This window comes from Squalius cephalus (assembly GCF_949319135.1).
Source record: "Squalius cephalus genome assembly, chromosome: 13".
NCBI lineage: Eukaryota > Metazoa > Chordata > Actinopteri > Cypriniformes > Leuciscidae > Squalius > Squalius cephalus.
The window spans coordinates 34037208-34055409 of NC_137134.1; the positions used below are offsets into that span (position 1 = coordinate 34037208).

Genomic DNA, 18202 nt, shown 5'->3' on the forward strand with positions numbered 1-18202 from the left:
CAGGAGGGATGAATACCATCTCTTTTCAACAGGTCAGGTTTGCCCCAAAAACTTTTCCAATTGTCTATAAATTCTATATTATGTTGCGGACACCACTTAGACAGCCAACCATTAAGCGAACACAATCTACTAACTATCTCATCACTCCTGCGAACAGGAAGGGGGCCAGAGCAAATTACAGTGCTTGGCATCGTACTTGCGAGTTCACACACCTCTTTAATATTAATTTTGATGATCTCCGACTGGCGGAGTCGAACATCATTAGTGCCGACGTGAATAATGATCTTAGAGAATTTACGATTAGCATTAGCCAGCACTTTTAAATTTGCTTTGATGTCAGGCGCTCTGGCTCCCGGCAAACATGTGACTATGGTGGTTGGTGTCTCTATCGTCACGTTCCGTGTAATAGAATCGCCAATAACTAGGGCACAATCATTCTCAGTGGGTGTTTCACTGAGCGGGGCAAATCGAATTGTTATGGTAATCGGAACGGAAGAGTGTTTTTTTGATCCGCGACTAGAGCGATCCCTCACTGTCACCCATTTGCCCGGCTGCGCAGGCACTAATTCAGCTGGAACCGCATCATGTAAAGAGTTCACTATGCTAGGCGCATCCAAAATAATATCTGAAGCTCTAGCACTCTTACTATCCTCAATTAAAGTTTGGATGCGTGTTTCTAGTTCTGAAATCTTCTCTGTCAGCCTAACTGTCTCTTTGCATTTATCACATATAAATCCTATATTGCCAACAGAGAAGGCTATGCTAAACATGTGACATGAAGTGCAGGTGACAATAACAGGACAAGACATTACTCACCGTGTTTGTTGAGTGATTCTTACTCACCTGAGCTTTTATGAACTCAAAGGCGCGAGCGCGCGAGAGAAAAATAAATTAATAAAAATAGCTGAGCGCACGGGTGGCGCGTTAACAGGCTAGCGGATTACTAGCGTGTTGTGCTAGTAGTAACGGAAGCTAGCGATGTCAGGTTAATCTGAGATGTTGGGTAAGCTGTATTTAGTAGTAGTATAAACAACTAGAAATTGTAGTAAATGATGGTTCAAAACAAGGAAATACGAGGCTAAGACGGAGCTTACAGCACCGAAGCAAACACAGTCACAGCAGGCAGCGAGGCAGACAGGAGCAATCGATCAGACAGGAGTCAGGAGCAATCAAGTCATGTAAAAAAAACAATAACTGGAACAATAACTAAAAAAGACACTTTTACTTTAATGTTTAATGTCACACTAAAACTAAAGCTGTTGAGTATCTGAGCTTCATATTTATATTATTTAATACTACAGGGCCGTTGAATACTTGAATCTGATTGGTTGACGAACATTCAAGGTGTGCAATTATTCTCAGGGAAACGCACGGCTAACGTAGTTCCAGGTCTTGACCGCATTACAGTTCCATATCACTTCGCATAGTTGATTGTAATAACTGAGTTTAGAGCTGAATTCAAACTTGATCTGACAGTAAAATCACAGATATTTCTATATGAGAATAACAGTGAATGTTGATCCTCTCGAATTTAACCATTAAATTATCACATCAGAACAGAAACAACTGAAACCAGAAAAACACATTTAAAACTCACCAACCAAACGCCAAAACAGTTTTTAAATAAATATAGAATAGAAGAGAAAAAAGAAAAGAAAGTGTTAGTATATTAACTTAAAGGGGGGGTACAATGGTGTTTCATGTATTCAGAGTTGTTTACAGTGTTAAAGAGATGGATTCTCATGCATAACATGGCCAAAGTTTTTAAAAAATATTTTGGACGAATAACGGAGAATTTCTGTGCCGAAAATCTTACTTCCGGGTTGGTACAAGTTTCGGCTGGTTTTTTTTTCGACCGTGGATCTAATGACGTAGACCAAAGTGGAACTCCTTATATGAGCATTTCTCCCGGAAAAGCGCGGCCGCGCACACGTCGACCAGAGGAGAGCGAGACCGCGCACATCAACGCGCTTCAACAGGAAATCATCGGCAGCGCTGCATAGTGTCTCCAAAGTGTGTTTTTGGATGTGAGGGAAAGCTTCCCAAAGAACCCAGCGTTAGGAACAGTGGATGCAGATTGTTGTGTAGTTGTGTAGACTGTTTGTTCCCTGCATTTCGACGATGAATGTTTTATAAACAAAGCCCAGATCGGATTCTCTCTATGGCTCTGGCTTCGCCTAGCCTGGCTAACGTCAGACCAAGTCTCATTGAGACTTGGTCTGGGAACTACGTGCGCATTTTCTCGTATTTGAGGCGTGGTTTACGAATGCCCAGAGCCGTTTATTGGGCGCTATGAATGTCTATCAAATGCGCCTGTATGTAGCTCATAGCCAATCGCTTCAATTATACCAGATGACGTATGTAGAGTGAGAGAAATTCGACGAGGAAAAAGACGATGGGTCAAAGATTTATTTGTACACGATGGCGTTTAGCGAATATTACCGTTTGTGAAAGATAAACATGAGGGTAGAAGGTAACGTCGAGTCTGATATAAACAAACTGCTTCGGTGTCGTCATCATCTTGCTGCTCCCTCCCCGTTCTGTGATTGGTTCCCTTTTTCAGGGGAAAAATTGTCCCATGGTGTCCAGACTGCCTAGCAGCGTGAATAGAATCGCGCTGCGAGCAAGGCAGTATGGGGAAACCCAGGCTAGGCTTCGCCCACACGGCCCGCCTCCAGACGCTCGGGTTTTTCCGGAAAGACTCGGTACAGCCTATCTTTAAACTAAAGAAACTAATAAAACTAAAGACTTTTTGGAGATATGAAGGATGCAATACTACTCTATAGGTACTCAAGATTAACAGGAGATTGAGTGAAAATGAGCATTTCACCCCCCCTTTAATGGAGGAAAAGAGTAACAAGCAACACTTAAATGTCCAGCCCGCAGAAGTCGCACTTACCCTGTAACTACATGAACAAGAGTATATTTCTCCAGTATTTATGAAAAAGTTGCAATAGTTTTAGTTCTCAGTGCACTTTTGTTAAAATAAAGTCCTGTATAAATGCACAGATATGTACACTATAATTTTTTAAAAGCCTATATGTATTGGTATACTGTTATTACAAAAAGGTTTTCAGTGTCTGTTCTCGCTATATTTCTCTCAAATGTAAGATTGTTGTATCATAATAGTAGAATAAGTAACGCTTAGTTCTAAAATACCGACAGTATAAATAATTTAATTCTTCGGGTTATTACCCCTTTATTCCTAAAACTTTACTGTTGTAGGTACACTATAATTAAAGGTGCTCTAAGCGATGCCACGCATTTTTTAGGCCAAAACATTTTTTGTCACATACAGCAAACATCTCCTCACTATCCGCTAGCTGCCTGTCCCCTGAACACACTGTAAAAAAACGCGGTCTCTCTAGACACCACAGGCTCCACAAACGGCAACAAAAACAAACTGGGCTCACCCGCACCAAGAAACACAATAAACAGTGTTCCAGCCAATCACTGGCAAGAAGTATTTGAGGGTGGGTTTTGGGGGGTAGTGCGCATACACATGAAGGGGGTGTGTAGGAGAGAGAAGCATGAAGAGGGAAGTTTGAATTATGGCCGACACACGACCAAAGAGACGACGTTCCGATGAACAAATTGCAAAGAAGAGGGACAAGGATAAGAAACGCGCGAAGTACCGAATTTACATCAGAAAAACCTTCGAAAGGTGGCGAGAACTCCGCCGGCAGAAGGGATTCCAATCCGACATTCAGTTGCTCTGTTTTTGCAGAACAGGTGGGTCAATCCATTTTTATTTCTAAACCGACGTTCATGTTCGCCAAACCAAAACAAGGATGTAATTAGCTAAAACTAACGTTATGCAGTCAGCGTTAACTTTGGTTAATACAACCATAATGCATGTTTCTAGCAGCTAGCGATCAATCTCTATTGTAAATTTACAGTAGGGAGACAATTTGTGTGAATGATTGTTTTCACCCACTGTTTGTTATGAATTTGAATGTTCATTTATAGGCTATTGACAACTTTGACTAAATTTGTTTACAACGCCGCCGTTGTTTATGCTCACTGGGAAACGCAAAGCTAACGTTATCTTGGTATTATTGCGTCCTTGTATGGGAGCTATAATTAGGCTATAACCTCAGGTGGCGAAACGATTTTAAGATAATGTTTCTCTTTTTCTGCATTCTGTTCTGCAATATGTCAAAGCATTTATCTAACTTGGTGACATTACACATTGAATGAAGTATCGGGGTAGTGACTACTTTGACTTTCCTTTATGCCGGAAGGGGAGGAGGGAGGAGACAGGATGAGGAGGAGGGAGGGTCTAGCTAGCCTCCGTTTTGTATGACAACAATTCGAATGTCAACAAGAAGTTATGTCTCCCGGCATCGCTTAGAGCACCTTTAAAGCTCCAATATGTAACAATTTTGTAATAAAATTTCCGAAAATAACTTGCACAGTGTGATATATTTCCTCCAGTTGTGTACTTACAATATCTCAAAAGTCTCCAAAGATTTTTTTTTTTCAGAGAAATTCCGATTTTAAATAACTGTCCGTCCCGGAAAAGAAATGTCGCCTCTAAGTGACGCAATGTCCGCACTATCCTTTTTTTCCGGTGTGGACCATGTGATATTCCACCACACCGGAATATCACATGGTCAAATGCGGAAGTGGTGGTTATAGCGTTATAGCCATAGACTGTATGGTTATAGCTGTTATGGATCACGATTACTCTTTGGCGAGTATTGAAGTGCCAACAAAACGAAAGCGTCCATATTCGGATACACGCAGACTGTGTGACAAACGGAGGAATAAAACCGGATAAATATCGGCCAGGCGTTTTCGAGATGGAGAGAGCTGCGCGACAATCTTGGACTTTACAGAGACTCTGCTCTCGCGAGTGTATTGATAGACAGGTAAGCAAATCATTTTTTTTTTTTTATTGTACAAGTAACGTAATAGTTACAGTAAAGATGATTTTAATAGATATGAATTACACCACATGCCTGTAATAATATAGCATAACATTTCACGTTCCTTGCAGTTCATTAATTATGATGACATAAAATACTACAATCAGACATACAGGTAATACAAAAACGAATAAATTACCTCATCCGTGATCATGATTCATTAATTCCATTTAGATACATCGCTAGATGGTGAAAACGCATTAAAAACGACATCTCCCATCGTCACCTCCTTCATAGCGTCATCAAGCTTCGCCTTTGTTATTGTTGGAAACTGCGCCCTCTTGTGGTGAACATTTTTTACATATTGGAGCTTTAACAAATTGTCTGAATAGTTTGAATCTGTCAGTTATGTGACATCACTGAACATTGCAAATCGTAACCGTATCACTCAAAAGGTTTACTCACCGTAGACATCGAGATAAAATGTCTTGATCTCACTGTTGATCTGTAGTCTATAATCTCCATCATGTTCAGTTGTGGTGTCTATGATGGTCAGAGATCCAGTTTGATCGTCCAGCTTCAGTCTGTCTCTGAATCTCCCATCAAGAACATCATCATATACAGTCATGCTGCCGGCCAGTACATTGATTTCAGCTATTAAAGTGTTTTCATATCCAAACCTCCACTGAATCACATCATAATCCTTTATTTCAGTAAGATTAGAGTTTATAGTGACTGAATCTCCCTCCCTCACAGACACTTCATCAGCAAACACTCCTGAAGAACAGAGTTTTCCACAGATTAAAGTTTTAAAATCACTTGATGTTGGTTTGATGAAGCTTCACTAAAATACTTTTAATCATGTAAATGTGAAGTGAATAATATTCTGCAGCAGTTCAAAGATGATGAATGAAAATGAGAAATAGTTGAACAGTTTTATATAATCAATAATTGCATTAATAAAAGTGAGTTTAATCTCAAATAAGAGTGTTATCTCTCAGTAAAATCACACATTAATTGTTTCTATACGAGAATAACAGTGAATGTTAATCCTTTCTGACTAATTTAACCAGTAATTTATCACATCAGAACAGAAACAACTGAAACCAGAAAAACACATTTAAAACTCACCATCCAGACGCCACAAACACAAACAGAGCAAAACTAATTTGAGAAACATTTTCTTCATCGGTTCACTGAAAAGCCCACGATAGTCACTCTTAATGTCTGAAACACGACTGAACTTAGAAATGTATCTGTAATCCTCCCCCAACCTCAGTCAGTTTCCGCTCACACATCCGTCTCCTTTAACATCATGAAAATCAACATTTTCAATGAAAACTAATAGCAGAAGAGTGAAAAATTGGATTAGATATCTGTATCTACTGGTGTGTTATTTAGTGCTGTGAGCTGTCAATCATATTTGACCTCTGACCTGTGACTCTTATTTGACTGTTGATGGATTCACTTTATTTCAGTGTAAAGATGTTTTGTGTGGAGTGGAAGATTGTGAGCTTCTTATTAGCAGGAGAGAAAATGAAGAAACGCTTCAGTCACAAACTACTGACACACACAGAGACGACAAACATCCAGCAGAAGCTGTTTATCCACCGACAGATCAAACAGACACACAGATGTTTGTACTGATAAAATAAAAGAGAACAAGCATTGCAGGGTCCATTTTGACGCAAAAGCCAGTAAATCACATGTATAATGTGATTTTCATCTGGAGAAACTGAGAAGATTTGACACCAACTGGTAAAAGTGATCTTTGATGTCAATCTTTCTTTTTAAAGCCACATTTCTTACTAGAACCAGTAGGGGAGAGTGGGGTGAGTTGTGCCAGTTTTTACTCAAAGTGACTTTAAAGTGAGGCCATGACAGTAATGCCTTCAACTTAAGGATGTACATGTATTTCAGGATGTTGTGCATCCCTGAGAATAATAACTTCGGATCTGAAATAAATAGTTTCAGAAATATAGCTTTTGGGAAAAAAGTGGTCTCATGGCACAACTTGCCCCTGGTGCGGGGTAAGTTGTGCCTTTTGGGGAAATATGTTGGGGTAAATTGTGCCAGTGCTTTCTGAAGTAAAACAGAACATTTTACTGTTATGAACCGTATGCTATATGAAAGCAAGACAAATTCAATACAAAATTACTCATTTAAGGTTTATTTAGATATTGTCACCCTGGAATACCATAGCATGCGCTTTTCCTACTATGGTCAATTGCATGGGGATTTTGTATTGAACACAACTCTGGATCACAGTGTCATAGAGACAAGGGGGCAGGCTCATTTTACTCAGACAACCCATCAGTCTCTCAGGATCATTGTGAAGCTATCAAGCTACGGCCTAGCAACCATTTAGAGCACCATAGCAACACAATATATGATATTTGTGACTCATTTCAGGCAAAAAGGCTTTGGCAATAGATGCCTGTTGACAGAACGCTGTCTGTCAATTATGTAACATAAGAATAAAGTTACTAGGCTAATTTCTAAACATCCTATTGTGACTTAGGCCACTTAAAAACTGAATTAAACTTCTCTTTATTAACATAGTGCAAACTCAAAACTGAAATCAGTGTTAGCTAAATTAAACAAATAGCAGGTAGGCCTAAGTCAAACACTGATGAGGCATGCCCATCTCCTCACTTCTCAAGATTATCCCCTGTGAGTATGTAGGTCCCTAGGTGGTCTGGATCTGGCACAACTTACCCCATGCCCTTTGGCACAAATCACCCCAGACCCACAAGTTTGAATAATTAGCATGATCCAGCAGTTAAGAGCTAACATCATGCTAACTGTATAGACTCATTGTGTAGCCTACTAAAGCACTAAAACATGTGTGAAATGTTTTCAAACTTGTCTATAATTGTCCAGACACTACAATCAAAAAACCTTAATCATAGAAAATTTACTTCGAAAGGGAAAAAACAGTTTTTTGCACTAAAATGTGCTTAACTCTCATGCCATGTATCTCTCTTCTTTGGAGGATGAGTAAAATTGATTGCTTTTCAAAATTATGTGGTCACATGACCAAATTATTCTATAGTTTTCCAGAACAAGGGGTGGAACTACTTCCCCCCTGGCACAAATCACCCCACTCTCCCCTAAGTGTGACCATATTAGCACAGTTCTGTCAACACTGCATTGGCTCTCTATCCAACATTGCATACATTTTAAATTCCTGCTGATAACTAACAAATCCCTGAATGGTTTCGCTCCTCAGTACTTGAGCTTTTTTATCACTTTATAGTCCTTCACATCCACTGCAGTCTCACAGTTCTGGCCAGTTGATAATAACTGGAATATCAAAATACACTGGAGGCGGTAGATCCTTTTCCTATTTAGTGCCAAACTCTGGAATAGTCTTCAAAGCTTTGTGAAGCAGACACACTCTGTCAGTTTAAATCTAGAGTAAAAACACATCTCTTTAACCTGGCATACACATAACACATTATCACATTCCTATAAATCAATTCTGTTAAAGGATTGTTAGGCTGCATAAATCATCTCAACCGGAACAGGAACACTTTCCATAACATCCAATGTACTTGTAACATCGTAAGAGGAACAGCATCTACACTAATATTAGTCTGTTGATCTCATTCTTATCCCGAAGTTACTGTAGTCAGCCAGATCTGGTCCGTATCCAGATCAGATGGTGGATCTGCACATAGAGATGAACACAACAGCCCTGAATATCAGCAGAGATCGTGACAACTAGACGAGCCCTAGAGACAGACCGCCTGTGAAGACCTCGTCGACTAGACCGTTATCGGCACAGATCCTCAGCAAACACCAGAACCAGACCAGATCTCTGCACAGACCCAAGTACAGAACAAGTACCACATGTTCCTGGATCAACATCTTTGTTGATCCTGGAACAACTTTCCAATCAACCAATCAGATTTGAGGGACAATTATTTCTCAGGTGGAGTTGAAGGTGGGAGGAGCCAAGATGGAGCGAACAGGTTGACGAGCTGAAATGGAGCGAAGAGAAAATGGTCCAGAGGCGAAGGCGCAGGATCCTCTCACACAGATCCATGAGCTGCAGCTCGACGTCACAGGGACTCCCTGGAGCTGTAGACATCCGGCAGCGGCGGGGCTGAGGGAATGGCTGAGCTTCGCGGTGCCACAAAACTTGACAGAAAAACATTTAGAATAGCACAGTCCATGTAGATTGAAGATATTATAAATCATAGTTCATAGTGCTGTCTAGAATTAGCCATGATGAAGGTACCGGGTGGGATAGGGTGAAAGTTGAAACTTCCTTCTTGAAGTCTATCAGCCAGTCCTCATTCTTCATACTCAGTGTTCCCTCGTCCGCTGATGTCGCTGGCTCACCCCTCTGGTCAGAAAACACCAGCCGTGCCGAATCGTACCACACACTGGAAAAGCAAAGCTAGCCGAGCGGAGCCGAGCCGTGCCATGCAGTGGAAAAGTGCCATTACAATATGATGGAGCTCCACTTCCAGGGCGAGGGGCAGCTCTGTCCTCAGGCTCTGGCTGACGCGTCACGGGGGGTAGCTCTCCATCTGCGGGGGACTCACTATTTCCGCAGTCGATGGTGGTGATTCGGGCTCTGGGTCTGGCTGTGTTCTGGACCGGGGAAGGACGCTCTCCAGACACCGGATGATGGCTTCTTTCCAGTTCAGACCGGTGGTGTCTGGGAGGTCGACGGGATGATGGTAATTTACCCTGATCCAGAACAGTGACTCCAGGGTCTCATCGTCGTAGGGGCTGGTGATGGCGAGATAAAAAAAAAAAAAAACCTTTTTAAAGAAAAAGACAAAAGATCTGTGCTCTCAAGAGCCACAGCAGCAAATCGAGCTGCATAATCCATATCTTGATTCGGTCTTCTGTCACGGGTGTGTGCAGGCAATCGAAGACAAGTCTTTGTTCCAGACGAAGTTTAGAAGTAAATCCCAAAAGTCAGACAGACATATAGTGCAGACTGACAGACTGTAAAGGGAGAACTTAAATAGTGACTCAAACAAGATGATTAATGACACAAAGCTGACGCAAACGAACAAGGAACACAGAAGATGAATGAAAACAAACTAAAAGTCCATGAAAACTAAACACACTGAACATACTGTGACAATAATGTTGATATTGTTTTGAAAACAACTTGAAAAATATTAAATCATAAATATTTACAAAATGAAATGATACTTTAAATATGAAACTAAAACTACCAGTATGTGGCGAGTCACTGTCTTAGTTAATAAGTCACTGAATAATTAATTCAGCCGATTCGTTCAAAACAACCGACTGATTCAGGAACGAAGCAACGACTGCATTTAATAATGGGTCTTTGAATCATCTTTGACTCACCCAATTCGTTAAAAAAATTCAGATTCAAACAAAACACTGCTGTGTGTGTGTTTCTCAGAGACGCGTGACTGCTCTTCTGTGGATTTGTTTGTAGCCTATATGATATATGTCACGGAACACACATGGGAAACAGGAAGATCCATTTGCAGTATTTTTAATGTTAGGGCAATCCAATTCGTAGTCATCCATGCATGGGTCAAAATCCATAATAGCAGTCCAAATACAAAATAACCAAGAAACAAACAAGAACAGGCTAGGAACAGATCAAAAGTGTAGTGTGACATCTAACAACGACTCCGTAACAAACACTAAAACAGACAGGCTTATATACACAGGGAAATGACAATGCTAACGGGGAATAGGCTGAGTGCAATGATTAGTGACAAGGGACAGCTGAGTGCAATGAGGAAACAAGGATCGTGGGGAATGTAGTTCAAGAATGTGACAGACACCGTGGGGGAGGACATCTAGTGGTGACCCAGGGAACACAAACCAGACACTGTGACATAACCCCCCCTCTACGGAGCGGCTACTAGACGCTCCAAGACATGACAGACAAAAGAGAAGTCCAGGTGGGAGGTGGACTGGTGGAGGATCAGGGGGAGGGATGGGGGGCCAGGTCCATGGAGGGAAACGAGGACAGGGAGTGACAGTTCATCGGGCGGCCTGGGCGGAGACGACAGTCCATCGGGCAGCCAGGGCGGAGACGACAGTTCATCGGGCGGCCAGGGCGGAGACTCTCCCTCGGGCGTCCAGGGCGGAGCGGACAGTCCATCGGGCGGCCAGGGTGGAGACTTTCCCTCAGGCGGCCAGGGCGGAGCGGCCAGTTCATCGGGCGGCCAGGGCGGAGGCGACCCCTCGGGCGGCCAGGGCAGAGCGGACAGTCCATCTGGCGGCCAGGGCGGAGACTTTCCCTCGGGCGGCCAGGGCGGAGACGACCCCTCGGGCGGCCAGGGCGGAGACGACCCCTCGGGCGGCCAGGGCGGAGGCTCAGGAACAGACGCCACCGGCTCAGGTTCAGGAACAGACGCCACCGGCTCAGGTTCAGGAACAGACGCCACCGGCTCAGGAACAGACGACACCGGCTCGGCGGTGGCCATCTTGTCCGAAGACACAGGTTCGGCGGCGGCCATTTTGTCCGAAGACACAGGCTCGGCAGACGTGACGTGAACAGGCTCGGCGGCGGCCAACTTGTCCGAAGACACAGGCTCGGCAGACGTGACGTGAACAGTCTCTGTGGCGGCCATCTTGTCCGAAGACACAGGCTCGGCAGACGTGACGTGAACAGTCTCTGGATCAGCAGAAGTGATGTGAACAGTCTCTGGGACCACCGGAACAATCACGGAGGAGGTCTTCCTTCTCCTCCTCTGTTTCGGGTGGCGATGTGCAGACTCTGAGCTGAACGGGACCTGCAGCGAATGGAACTCTGATCTGTTGACCGCCATGGCCTCCTCGGTCTGGCGGGTCCATAATGCCAGGCATTGAAAAATGTTCATGCGGGGAGGGACCTCTTCCACTGGCGAATTCCATCTCTGCTGCCTCCTCTCTGTCCTCGTGGTTGGGGAAGCGCCATGTAAATCCATACCGCTGGATCTCCGTCTTGACGGAGTCGTTCTGTCACGGAACACACATGGGAAACAGGAAGATCCATTTGCAGTATTTTTAATGTTAGGGCAATCCAACTCGTAGTCATCCATGCATGGGTCAAAATCCATAATAGCAGTCCAAATACAAAATAACCAAGAAACAAACAAGAACATGCTAGGAACACAGATCAAAAGTGTAGTGTGACATCTAACAACGACTCCGTGACAAACACTAAAACAGACAGGCTTATATATGCGTGCGTCTCAGTCGCATGCGTCGCGACTGAGTGCGTTGTTGTGTTTGGAGCTCCGTCGAATTAATTCAGAAACCTTGATTTTCTTCTTTACACTCTTTTACAAACGAACTTTTTTCATTTTTATAGCGTGTGAACATATCTGGAATACTATTCTCCTTAAAAAACAATCAGATTGCTCTGATATCGCTACTTATATCCAACCTTTCGAACTTCCGCTACTAGCCTTAGCCCGCTAGCATTACACGCGTGGTCGCGCCTATCGATCGACTTATTTACACCCGTATCACTGAAAGCTATAATTCGCCATTATAGCACATCTGCTATAATGGCGAATATAACGGATGTGTGTCTAACGTTACCTTTGAGTGCAGGTGAGGACACCTTCGAGCTGCATTCTGTGCAGTTAGAGCTGGAATCCGTGGAGAAGCAGATCCGCGACCTACTAGAGAGACAGGCCGAGCTACGAGATCGGCGATTCGCGCTTGAAACATCACGCGCCGATGCTCACAAGTCAGTGGTTAGTAACCTTTTGACTCCGACCTCGTCTACTCCATGTGTTTCTCTGCCCAGGATGCGATCATCCCTGGTTTCATTCACTCCGGCACCGACACAACAACATGGACCCTGGGTGATTCCACAGCGGAAGACGCGGGCCAGGACCAGAGCTAGGACCTCTCCGCCCCTCCCGGCCTTCGAGATCTCCACCCGGAACCGCTTCTCCCCTCTACGCGAGACGGAACGCGACGCTGTGATCATCGGCAGTTCCATCGTCCGGCATGTCCATGCTACCATAGGTAAAGGTAAGGTGCGCACTCACTGCTTTCCTGGTGCTCGTGTTCTCGATGTCGCTGCACAGGTTCCCGGGATTCTGAATGGTGACGAGCCCGTCGGAGCTGTCGTGCTGCACGCGGGAACTAACGACATCAGGCTACGGCAGTCGGAGGTTTTGAAGAAGGATTACAGGAGCCTGATCGAGACGGTACGCAGCACATCGCCTGAAACAACGATCATCGTGTCTGGACCGCTTCCCACCTACCGACTAGGACATGAAAGGTTCAGTAGATTATTTGCTCTAAATGAATGGTTAATGTCATGGTGTAATGAACAGAGACTGCTCTTTGTAAATAATTGGAATCTTTTCTGGGAGCGACCTAGGCTCTTCCGTGCTGATGGCCTGCACCCCAGCAGAATCGGAGCGGCTCTTCTGTCGGACAACATCTCCAAGACGCTACACACCATATGACTAGTAAGTCAAAGTCCAAATCACACTCTTTGCTGTCCAAACTTAATTGATATAAGTACCAATGTAGAACATTATATTGAAACTGTGTCTATTCCTCGTTTAGTGAGATCAAATAATAAATCTACTGCAGGATCTAGAAAAAATCTAATTGTGATTAAACCAGAAAATCTCAATATTAGTGAACAAAAACAATTTATAAAGCTAGGTCTTTTAAACATTAGATCGCTTACACCTAAGGCGGTTATTGTAAATGAAATGGTCACAGATAATAGTTTCGATGTACTTTGCCTTACTGAAACCTGGCTTAAACCAAATGATTATTTCGGTCTTAATGAGTCTACTCCTCCTGGATACTGTTACAAGCATGAACCCCGTCTGATTGGTCGTGGCGGTGGTGTTGCTATAATCTATAAAGATATTCTTACTGTTACTCAGAAAACAGGTCACAGGTTTAATTCGTTTGAAGTACTTGTGCTAAATGTTACTCTCTTAGATGTAAGAAAGAAATCCCTATTATCTCTAGCCTTGGCTACTGTATATAGACCGCCAAGGCCTTACGCTGATTTCCTAAAAGAGTTTGCAGACTTTCTGTCAGATCTGTTGGTCAATGTCGATAAAGCATTAATTGTTGGAGATTTTAACATACACGTAGATAATTCAAATGATGCATTAGGGGCTGCGTTTACAGATTTATTAAACTCCTTTGGGGTCAAGCAAAACGTAACTGGTCCCACTCATCGTCTTAATCATACGCTAGATTTAATTATATCACATGGAACCAATCCAACCGATATAGATATTATACCGCAAAGTGATGAAGTCACTGACCATTACATGGTCACTTGCATACTACGTACCGCTGAAATTTGTCATGTTGCGCCACGTTATCGACCAGGCAGAACAATCCTTCCAACAACTATAGATAATTTCTCAAATAGCTTACCTGATCTATCTCAGCTGCTCAGTGAACCCAAACAAACAGATGAACTAGAGGAAATGACTAGCACTATGAGCACCATTTTCTCTAGTACATTAGACATCGTTGCACCAATTAGATTAAAAAAGGTTAGAGAGAAAAGTAAAGCACCATGGTACAACAGTGCTACGCATGTTCTAAAGAGAGAAACTCGTAATTTAGAGCGTAAATGGAAACAAACTAATTTAGAGGTCTTTAAAATCACGTGGAAAGACAGTATGTCACGTTATAAAAAGGCCCTAAAAGCAGCCAGGGCTGAGCATCTCCGCAAACTAATAGAAAATAACCAAAATAATCCTAGGTTTTTATTTAACTCCGTCGCTAGACTAACAAATAAACAGACGTTACCTGAGCAAAATATTCCGTTACAGTGTAGTAGTAATGATTTTATGAATTTCTTCACTGAGAAAATAGAAAGCATCAGAAATACAATTGTAAATGTACAATCTTTAATGGTGTCTTATAATTCAGCCTCAATTATCACCCCGCAAGAACAATTACAGCGCTTTGCAACTATAGGACAGGAAGAGCTAAATAAACTTATCATTGCATCTAAACCAACAACGTGTTTATTAGATCCAATACCAACTAAACTACTGAAACAAGTGTTACCTGTAGTGGAAGAGCCTCTTCTCAATATTATTAACTCGACTTTATCCTTAGGTCATGTTCCAAGAATATTCAAGTTGGCAGTTATAAAACCTCTCATTAAGAAACCACAATTAGATCATAATAACCTAGCAAATTACAGACCCATTTCAAATCTTCCATTTATGTCTAAAATTCTAGAAAAAGTGGTGTCCACTCAACTGTGCTCTTTCTTGCAAGAAAATGATATCTATGAAAATTTTCAGTCAGGATTCAGACCGCATCATAGCACAGAAACTGCGCTCGTTAAAATTACAAATGATTTACTTCTAGCTTCTGACCAAGGCTTTATCTCAATACTAGTTTTACTCGATCTTAGTGCTGCGTTCGATACTATAGATCACAAAATACTCTTAGACCGATTACAAAACTACACTGGTGTTCAGGGACAGGCATTAAACTGGTTTAGATCGTACTTATCAGACCGTTACCATTTTGTCTGGGTAAATGGGGAAAAATCGAAGATAACATCAGTAAACTACGGTGTACCGCAAGGATCTGTGTTAGGCCCTCTGCTATTCTCAATATATATGCTGCCACTTGGTAATATTATAAGAAAACATGGAATTAATTTCCACTGTTATGCTGATGACACTCAATTATATATTTCATCACGACCAGATGAAAATAATAAATTATCTAAATTAACAGAGTGTGTTAAAGATATAAAATACTGGATGACATGTAATTTTCTGCTATTAAATTCAGATAAAACGGAGGTATTACTAATTAGTCCAAAAAACTGCCCACAAAACCTCTTACAATACAACTTTAATTTAGAAGGGTGTCCTGTTACTTTATCCTCTACAGTAAAAGACCTGGGTGTTATATTAGACCGCAACTTGTCTTTTGAAAATCATATTTCATATGTTACAAGAACAGCCTTTTTCCACCTTAGAAACATTGCTAAGCTACGTAACATGCTATCTGTTTCTGATGCAGAAAAGTTAGTTCATGCATTCATGACCTCAAGACTAGATTACTGTAATGCTTTATTAGCTGGTTGTCCTGCATCCTCAATAAACAAGCTACAGTTAGTCCAAAATGCAGCCGCTAGAGTTCTTAATAGATCAAGAAAATATGATCATATAACACCAATTCTGTCGTCTCTACATTGGTTACCTATAAAGTTCCGTATCAATTACAAAGTATTACTACTGACCTATAAAGCCCTAAATGGTTTAGCTCCCGTGTATTTAACGGAACTTCTATCGCCCTACAATCCATCGCGCTCTTTAAGATCACTAAATTCGAGGCTTCTGGTCATTCCTAGGATATCTAAGTCCACTAAAGGAGGGAGGGCGTTTTCACATTTAGCTCCTAAACTCTGGAATGGCCTTCCTGATATTGTTAGAGGCTCAGACTCGCTGTCCCAGTTTAAAACTAGATTAAAGACACATCTCTTTAGCCAAGCATTCACATAATACTTACCTTTTATACTACAGTTGAATCAGATTGAATGCATTAATATTACGAACAGCAGCTACGCTAATTATTTCCCATATGCTTTTCTGTTGTTACTAGCGTCCCGAGGTAAATATAGATCGTCAGCTCCAGTTTGTATCCAGCCTCTCATGGAAACTACAGATTCTCCAACACCCGTGCAGAGACGACTCGACGCCCGTGAAGAGACGACTCGGCGCCTGTGAAGAGACGACTCGACGCTGGCGATATGTTTATGCCCTAAATCAACACATGATTAACTAACTGTATTTCTCTATGTACATTTCTGAAATGCACTTTCTGTAAAGCTGCTTTGAAACAATATGTATTGTGAAAAGCGCTATACAAATAAATTTGAATTGAATTGAATTGAATATACACAGGGAAATGACAATGCTAATGGGGAATAGGCTGAGTGCAATGATTAGTGACAAGGGACAGCTGAGTGCAATGAGGAAACAAGGATCGTGGGGAATGTAGTTCAAGAATGTGACAGACACCGTGGGGAAGGAGGACATCTAGTGGTGACCCAGGGAACACAAACCAGACACTGTGACAATATAACTATATTCTTTGTGAAACAGAGCAAAAACAGACAATATTGTGTCTAAGATGTAATATTGTGTCTAAGACTGTTAACTTTTTGTTTGTTGAACTTTTACATAAAATCAGTATCACATTTACAATCATGCTGATGTTCAGGAAAAACAGCACTCTTTCTCGTGTGATATTGCTTAACATGGTCTTACGACATAAGTGTAAAAAGATATAAAAAGTCATCCAGATTTTATCCTCATATCTTGATGTTTGGGGGAATTCACACTGCATTATAAGAGGCTACATCACGCAGTGAAAGAGTGCACTCTTAAAGTGCACAAGCAGGAGTTTATCGTACTTAGAGAAAAAAAACGTTCCACAAACATCCAGCAGAAGCTGTTTATCCACCCAACAGATCTAACCACATTTCTGTAAATATAAAACTAAGACGAAAACCATTGCAGCATCCATTTTGATCCGAAACCAGTGAATAACATTTATAATGTTTGCCTGCATTGTTACAACAAAATTAATCAGTGAATAATAATAAGAAAACACAATAACCTATATAATTGTTCATTTAGAGAAATTTGCATTTGGTTGCCAGAGAGATTTGGTGTTTGGAAAATTTTATCTAGAAATACTTGAGTTTATAAAGATATCTCTTTTTTTTAATGCAGACTTTACCACACTTTGGCAAATATGAGTAAAATAACACTTTTGCAACTAAGACATGTTCCTTATCGATACGGTTCAATCGTACTGCGTCGTACATTCTGCCATAGGAACTCAGATTCCTATCCTGCTATCAAGCTGACTGATCGGCGCTCTGCAAGCAAGCAGATTGACAGCACTCTGCACTCGAGCTGATTCAACGATCTCCCCTGTGGCCATTCAGCGTTTCTAAAAGAGCAAATTTCATGCGGCGTTGTTGCAAATGCTCCACCACGAGTGTGGCACGTTCAGGGCACCCCTGCACCCATTTGATGAGCACAGTGAGTGCGTCACCTATCTGGGGAAATCCCACACAGAAGCTGCGCTCACTGAGACGAGCTGTTCTCACTGCAAGAGTATGAGTCTCACCTCTCTCTGCTCGCGGACCGCTTAATTTTTAGACAATGGTCCCGCCCCTCACGCTCTCCTGTTCTCTTCCTCACAGGAACCTCGGAGGAAGAAACAGCAGAGCCAGAGGCCTGAGAGATCAGGCACGAGTGAGCTCACGTCGGCACAGTTACCGTGTGCCTCACTCTCCCCAAGAGGATTCTTATGTGCTCTACTACTGCGCAGTCAAGCGCCCC

At 42.1% G+C, this 18202-nt stretch overlaps 1 protein-coding gene across 3 annotated transcripts; it reads left to right on the plus strand.

Moving 5' to 3' along the window:
• The first annotated feature begins 12074 nt into the window (after positions 1–12074).
• On the plus strand, positions 12075–16733 carry LOC307170011 (uncharacterized protein). 3 transcript variants are annotated; one of them, XR_013823264.1, is made up of 3 exons: positions 12075–13036; positions 13213–13303; positions 16458–16557. XR_013823264.1 is itself a non-coding variant. In XM_079890943.1 (3 exons), exons 1-2 carry the CDS (start codon positions 12383–12385, stop codon positions 13298–13300), a joined length of 816 nt encoding a protein of 271 aa, XP_079747069.1. In that variant the 5' UTR covers positions 12075–12382; the 3' UTR covers positions 13301–13303; positions 16458–16731. The 3 variants fall into 3 exon arrangements, 2 of the variants coding, with proteins under 2 accessions (XP_079747069.1, XP_079747068.1); XM_079890943.1 differs by having other exon boundaries at positions 12075–13110; positions 16458–16731; XM_079890942.1 differs by having other exon boundaries at positions 12075–13303; positions 16458–16733.
• Positions 16734–18202: the final 1469 nt, after the last annotated feature.